Here is a 5858-nt window from a genome sequence, read left to right as displayed (position 1 = left end):
AGAATGCGCGGGATTTTCGTTGGGTTTTTCTCTTTTTGCTTTTTGCCATGGTGCGAATTATGAGGGAGCCCCCGGGTGGCAAAGGGAAAAACAAATGGCGAGAAAATTGTAATTCTCTTTGCTGGCTGTCATTCACCCAATCCCACTCCTATCCTCGGCCATTTCCATTACCATTGAGTTGGTTTCTTTATTTTTTTATTAGTTGTACTTTATTGAATTCGCCGATTGAATGAATTGCTCAATGAGCTGCCCGCCGAAGACGTGCGGATGATGAGCAGCAAATTGATGGGGGATTGCCACGCTTTTCCCTGCCATTTCCACTGCGCACCCCAACCTTCCCTTCTTCTTCCCTTTCGAGTGGAAATTGCGGTGGAAATGGGGCTTGAGTGGTGTCCGGAGTGTGATGAAGCGAATAGCAAAATGATGACATTTAGTTGGTGTCAAGTTTTTTGGGGTTAGGAGGTACTGCCTTAACTAATATCGAACAACCAAGAGCTTCCTTAGAAATCCACTTTATTCAGTACCACAACGAAACCCCTTTTATATTATCCAACAAAATCAGGACTAGGGGCAGCAGTAACCGCCATCGGAGTCGGAATCCGATTCAGAAGTTGAGAAGCAGCACGCCTGGCACGATTCATCACCCGAAGAGGCGGGACAACCACTTGAAAAAGATGGCTGAAGCCCTGTAAAGAAGGAAGTCTCGTCTTCTGTGACCTCCATTTCAAGACCTCGGTACCGCCTACGGGATCCGAAATTCTGTAGTTGTATGGCTCTGTTAATCAGGGTCTTTAGATGGATGTCCTGCTGCTCCTGACAGGCTCTCAGTTGCTTGTATTCCTGCTTGTCCTTGAAGGTCTTGCACTTCTTGTTCATTAATCGAGTAGCCATCTCTTTCAGGTCTCTTATGACCAGGTTCTGGGCATCGATGTCCTTGATCACCTCCAAATATTCCTTGTACATCGCCTTCTGCTCTTCGTCCTCTGGCTCGCTTTCGTTGAGCAGCTCGAAAGGATCCTCTTCGTTCTCAGACTCTGCCTCCTCTTCTCCCACCTCCTCGTCACTTTCACCCTCTACTTCGAGATCTTCCTCGCCTTCTTGTCCTTCAATTTGCCCATCTTCTGGAGGGGCTTCCTCCTCCTCGACATCCGCCATTTCGTTAGTTTCGAAGGGTTGGTGATATTTTTATGACTTATGGATATGAAACTACATAGTCGTACAAAATTTAGATGAAATAATTTTGACTTAAGGGAATAAGGTATTCTAAACTAACTCGATTCCTATGCCATCTCAACCTGTCTTTCTACGGTTAGTAAAAACTCTTCAACCACCTTTTATTCCTCTAGCACGCCATTTTCCCTGGCCCTTAATGCACGCATTTCCGTTTCCCCCATCGTCCCGTCGCTTCACATACTCTTTTTTGTTCTTCTGCCATCATGAATTTTATGTTTTATTGCAGCTGTTGCGCTGTCAACGCCCCTCCCCCAACCCTGCGCTCCACACTGATTCACGCTTTTATTGGCACAGTGATTTCTGGTGGCTGAATCCGGCGGATTACGCTCCAAGGCACACCACTCCCCACTTGCCCGCTCCTTCGCCGGCGCATTAATCATAAAAATACTATGCCCCGACTGCAGAATGCAGTTTAATTTGGCATGAAGTGCAGTTCGCGGCAGGGTCGCCTCATCGTTGGCTCTATCGGTAGTTAAGCGGTTTATAACCGATAACAACCTGTAAGCCAGTAAAGCCAGGGCGCCCATTTGATGACTGGACCCAGCGACACAAGTTCCCTGCATTTATGGCGTCATATTTTTATGGCTGCATCCATCCTGATACCATCGAACTGGTGCACGGAATGGCAAATGGCTAGATAGATCTGCATAAAATGTAACCGGAATAGGGCCACCAAGACGGTGCTTTTGCTACGATGCCAAGGAATAACAATGTATTGCCATGAAATGGAAATGAAAGTGTGAGCAAGCATGAAATTATTACGTTTTTATACGTAGAATTGTAATTACGAGCTTAATGCTCATGCAAGTCCCCTGATATGTACATATGAAAGTTCGGCATTAGGATTCGGCTCTAGGAAACATATACATAAATATAACTCAACTTAGAAGTCTGCTTGTGTTTGGCTGGTTAACCTTCAGTTTCTGGTTTATTTTTGGCAAAATCCTCGCAGCTTTTTGCTCTCGCGTCCCTGTAAATGACAGTTGGATTAGCCACCAGCAATCACACACACGATTCCCGACCCTCGTTATCCTGGCCAAGGTCAACGTCAACGGAACTCGGCCTTGTCATAGTTGAATGCTCTTCGATACGGTTCAACTCACATTACGCATACGACGTGTTGGCCCTTAAAAACCACGCCGCTCGTTGCAAATTAAGCAAGGGGACACAAATTTATTTACAAAGCCCTGACAAAGCATAGGCCGCGGCTATGCTGGAACACACATCCTTATTTATTTCTCCGGGATTTTCTTTTTAGACCGGATCTCTTTCAGGCTGTGTGCAAGTTGCAAGTTGCATCAAGTATTTTTTTCGCTCAAACTTTTGTTTTCTTTTGTCTTGCATCCCTTTTTTGTGCTATTGTTGCAGCGAGCCGGGTTTTTTGTTTATGCCTCTACTGCATAAAATGATTTCATTAAAAAAGTTGTAAACTTTTTCATTTAATTTAACTGCAGCAAACAACATCTTTTGTGCAGCCCTTCTTCTTGTGAGCTGAGAAAGGGCCTTCCCTGCCGCCGCCTTCCCACTGCAGCTATCTTTTCAGTTAGCATTTGCTGCCACGATTCGGGCCCAGACTTAATCCCCTTCAGCCGCGGAAAGCCCTGCTTTTTTTTCGGATGGGTTTCAATTAAACTTTTCCATTTCAATTCATTGTGAATTTTTCAATCTGCCCATCCGGCAGCTTGTGGCCAATACAAGACTTGCATTGGGACCAGGGGACTCTCCTAATTGCAACTATATTCTGTACTCTATCTTTGTTGGTTTACCTGTGCTATCTCTTAATCTATAAACTAACTCTGCTTTAAGTACGCTTTTTATGCTTTAATGTGATGACTCTGGCGGAGCCTGACTGCCTTTTACGTTATTCTTTTTAAATACACGACATTCACAGAACATAATTCAATTAGGGCATAATAGAAAGTTCATCATGGGGCTGGGACCACCCCCGTACGGGCAGCCCTTCATCATGTGGCACGACAACATGTCGTATTAGTAATATTTAAACACAAAAGCTCAGCAAATGTTGACATGCGTTGCCATTAGACGGACGTAGCGATGCATTCTGACACGCACAAGGGATGACTGCGAGTGGTGAGTAGGAGAGAGTAGGAGAGAGTGGGCGGGGCAGACCTAAAAGGAAATTCAATTTTCACACAAAGAAGAGGTTAGGGCACGAAAAAACAAAGACGTACGAACGCCAATAATAACAACAATAATAAGCTGCTTAGGAGCTGGCGATGCGAAAGTGAAGAAATGCGTTGTAATTCCACATGATGAGCTGGGGGTTGCCCATACCCCCGGGGAGGCTCATTTTTCGCTAGAGGGGGTGGCATTAAGCCACTGTGTAGCTTGTCGTGTCAAGGAATGCGGTTGCATGTGCCACGAGCAAGACTGTTCCCCTTCAGAGGCGACGCTCTCCCGCTAAAATACATCTTCACTCAGAAAAACTGAGAAACCCAGAAATCCAAAAATTAAATCTAAATTTAAGATTAAATTTGTTAACCAATTTAAAATTCCATCAAGGACAAACATTTTTAACAAAATTGATAAACATTTTTTCTTAAAATATTTTTCAAAGTGCAACGGAATGGGCGTGTGTCCATGTGTGTTGTGTATCTTTCTATGAAATGTGTCATGTTGACAGCGTGGAAATGTCACTCATGCGGCATCGTAATGAGTTTTGCCAACGTCAGCGACGCTGCAACAAATTCAGCAACAACAACAACAACAACTGAAATCCTCAGCAAGTTGTTACTTGGGGGACCAAGAGAAAGAGCCGAGGAAACTCCTCCGTTACATTGTTTACCCAAAAGGCAAAACAAAATCATTGCAATATTGAAAAAGTTTCCTTGTCAGGACGTGGGATTGATGTTAAAGAAGCCAAGGGAAGAAAACATTGAATTAAATATATACTTTACCTAATTCGAATGTTATTTACTATATTACCTAACTATATTTTGATAATTTCTATATCTTCAAAGATAAAATTCCTTGGCAAGCCTGGCATCCATGGGAGAGACCAAGCCAAAAGTCCCATCAGGGCATCAGAGAATTAATTCACTGTTGGCCATCAAAAAGTGTTTTGTACGAGTGGGGGTGGGCCTCGCGCCCACCTAAACAATGAGCCTAACCAGCCCCACCGCCCACACACACACAGGTTACGTTATACATACATACATTTATAGGCCGTATAAACGGACGTAGAACGTAACCGGAGACGTAGACGTAAGCGTACGCCGAAAGCGAGAGGAAAGTAGAGAAAGGAGGAGAAAGCAGAGCAGCCGTCGTCGTAGAACTTTCATTGTAGTAGAATTTCACAATAATTGCAATGCAGTTGCACACAGCCAAATACAAATATAAATATAAATATATATACTAAATATAGTAAGGCTGTAGTATGCTCTATATACTTTTCCCTTTTTCGGTCAGAGCAGGCAGATATATGGAGAGCGAGAGGGAGAGGGAGAGAAGCGAGCAGCGAGAGTGGAAGAGAATGCAGCGAGGAAAATATCGATCGATTTTTAAATGAATTTAGGTCACAGCGACCCCAATCCCCCACCCTTTCCCTGGGGCAACTGCAGTCGCCCCCCGAGGAGCGTGGTGTGTGTGTCTGTGAGTTGCGGGAGTGAGGAGGGGGGTTTGCATTTCGTAGATACAACCGAAATGAAAATGTCAAAAGCCTTCTGCTCACGTAACTTATTTTAATTCAAATCAAACAGAGAAAATAGATTGAAAGGCGGCCCTGCCTTTTCGGCAATATCTGGGGAGTAGTAAGGAAGCAGTTCGGGGACTTGCGGCAGGAACGAGCTTGCCTCTTTTGATATCCCTGAACTTGGAGGGAGAGTTGTGCATTTGGAGGGTACACAGAGGAAAACTATTGCACATAAAATGGATTAGCTATCTTTAATTAATAATCATGTAAGATATAGAAAGGCATACAAGCATTAACAATACTCATCATTGATTACTTTTTAGTTCCATCGAATTCCCCTTAGAAGGTACTCCGAGTTTTGGATTTCATCTTTCGTAGAGCTCTTCCTGAAATGCCGTTCAGCACCGCTGCCCCCTGGATTGCCCATGCCAGACACGCGCCACATGTGCATTTTACGAGCCAAGAAGATGGATGACGGAGAGGGGGCTCAGGAGCAAGGGTGACACATTGTTGATGTCTTGGGAAAAACCTGATGTATATTGCTTCCCCCGCTGAATGATGATTCCACCCAAGCCCAACCAGCGTTGCAACTAATTTTACGTTTTTATGACACTCCCGCTACGTGATGCGACGGACCCTGGGAACATGGGTTAAATCATAGACAGTCGCCGCGACTGAATTCAAACACGTGTGGCCAATAAAAAACTGAATACGACTACGGGATCGGACTTAGTTTTTGTTACTCTGCCATGTACTGGTGTTAAGTAAGTGAAAGAAGTTGAAATAACTTTGGATTGTGGAGAGTGGGAAACTGGTCTCTTTGTTCTTCAGTCAACAAAGTCCGCTCTACCTTTCCTTTGAGTTTCCGCCCCTCCCTTGCGGTTTTGACCAGGAAAGAACACACTTTATTTTGTCCTCAAGGGAAACGCCTTTATTTGGTGTTTTTAGGGACACTAAAACCCGGGAAATGTTA

At 44.3% G+C, this 5858-nt stretch overlaps 1 protein-coding gene and 1 long non-coding RNA gene across 2 annotated transcripts; one reads left to right on the top strand and one right to left on the bottom strand.

Moving 5' to 3' along the window:
• Positions 1–496: 496 nt before the first annotated feature.
• LOC108104638 lies at positions 497–1260 on the bottom strand. Its single transcript, XM_017210814.1, has one exon. It carries the CDS (start codon positions 1153–1155, stop codon positions 565–567), a length of 591 nt encoding a protein of 196 aa, XP_017066303.1. The 5' UTR covers positions 1156–1260; the 3' UTR covers positions 497–564.
• A 3658-nt stretch (positions 1261–4918) lies between these two features.
• LOC108104640 lies at positions 4919–5603 on the top strand. Its single transcript, XR_001772306.2, has 2 exons — positions 4919–5151; positions 5209–5603. It is a non-coding gene; the product is annotated as an uncharacterized LOC108104640 (long non-coding RNA).
• The last annotated feature ends 255 nt before the right edge of the window (positions 5604–5858 follow it).

Source organism: Drosophila eugracilis, unplaced genomic scaffold (genome assembly GCF_018153835.1).
Source record: "Drosophila eugracilis isolate 14026-0451.02 unplaced genomic scaffold, ASM1815383v1 contig_2088, whole genome shotgun sequence".
In the NCBI taxonomy this organism is placed as follows: domain Eukaryota; kingdom Metazoa; phylum Arthropoda; class Insecta; order Diptera; family Drosophilidae; genus Drosophila; species Drosophila eugracilis.
The sequence above is the reverse complement of the archived record's forward strand: the minus strand, read 5'-3'. Positions and strand labels throughout refer to the sequence as shown.

Coding starts and splice junctions, on each gene's coding strand:
- LOC108104638 (XM_017210814.1), bottom strand. CDS start 1,155: ATGGCGGATGTCGAGGAGGAGGAAGCCCCTCCAGAAGATGGGCAAATT.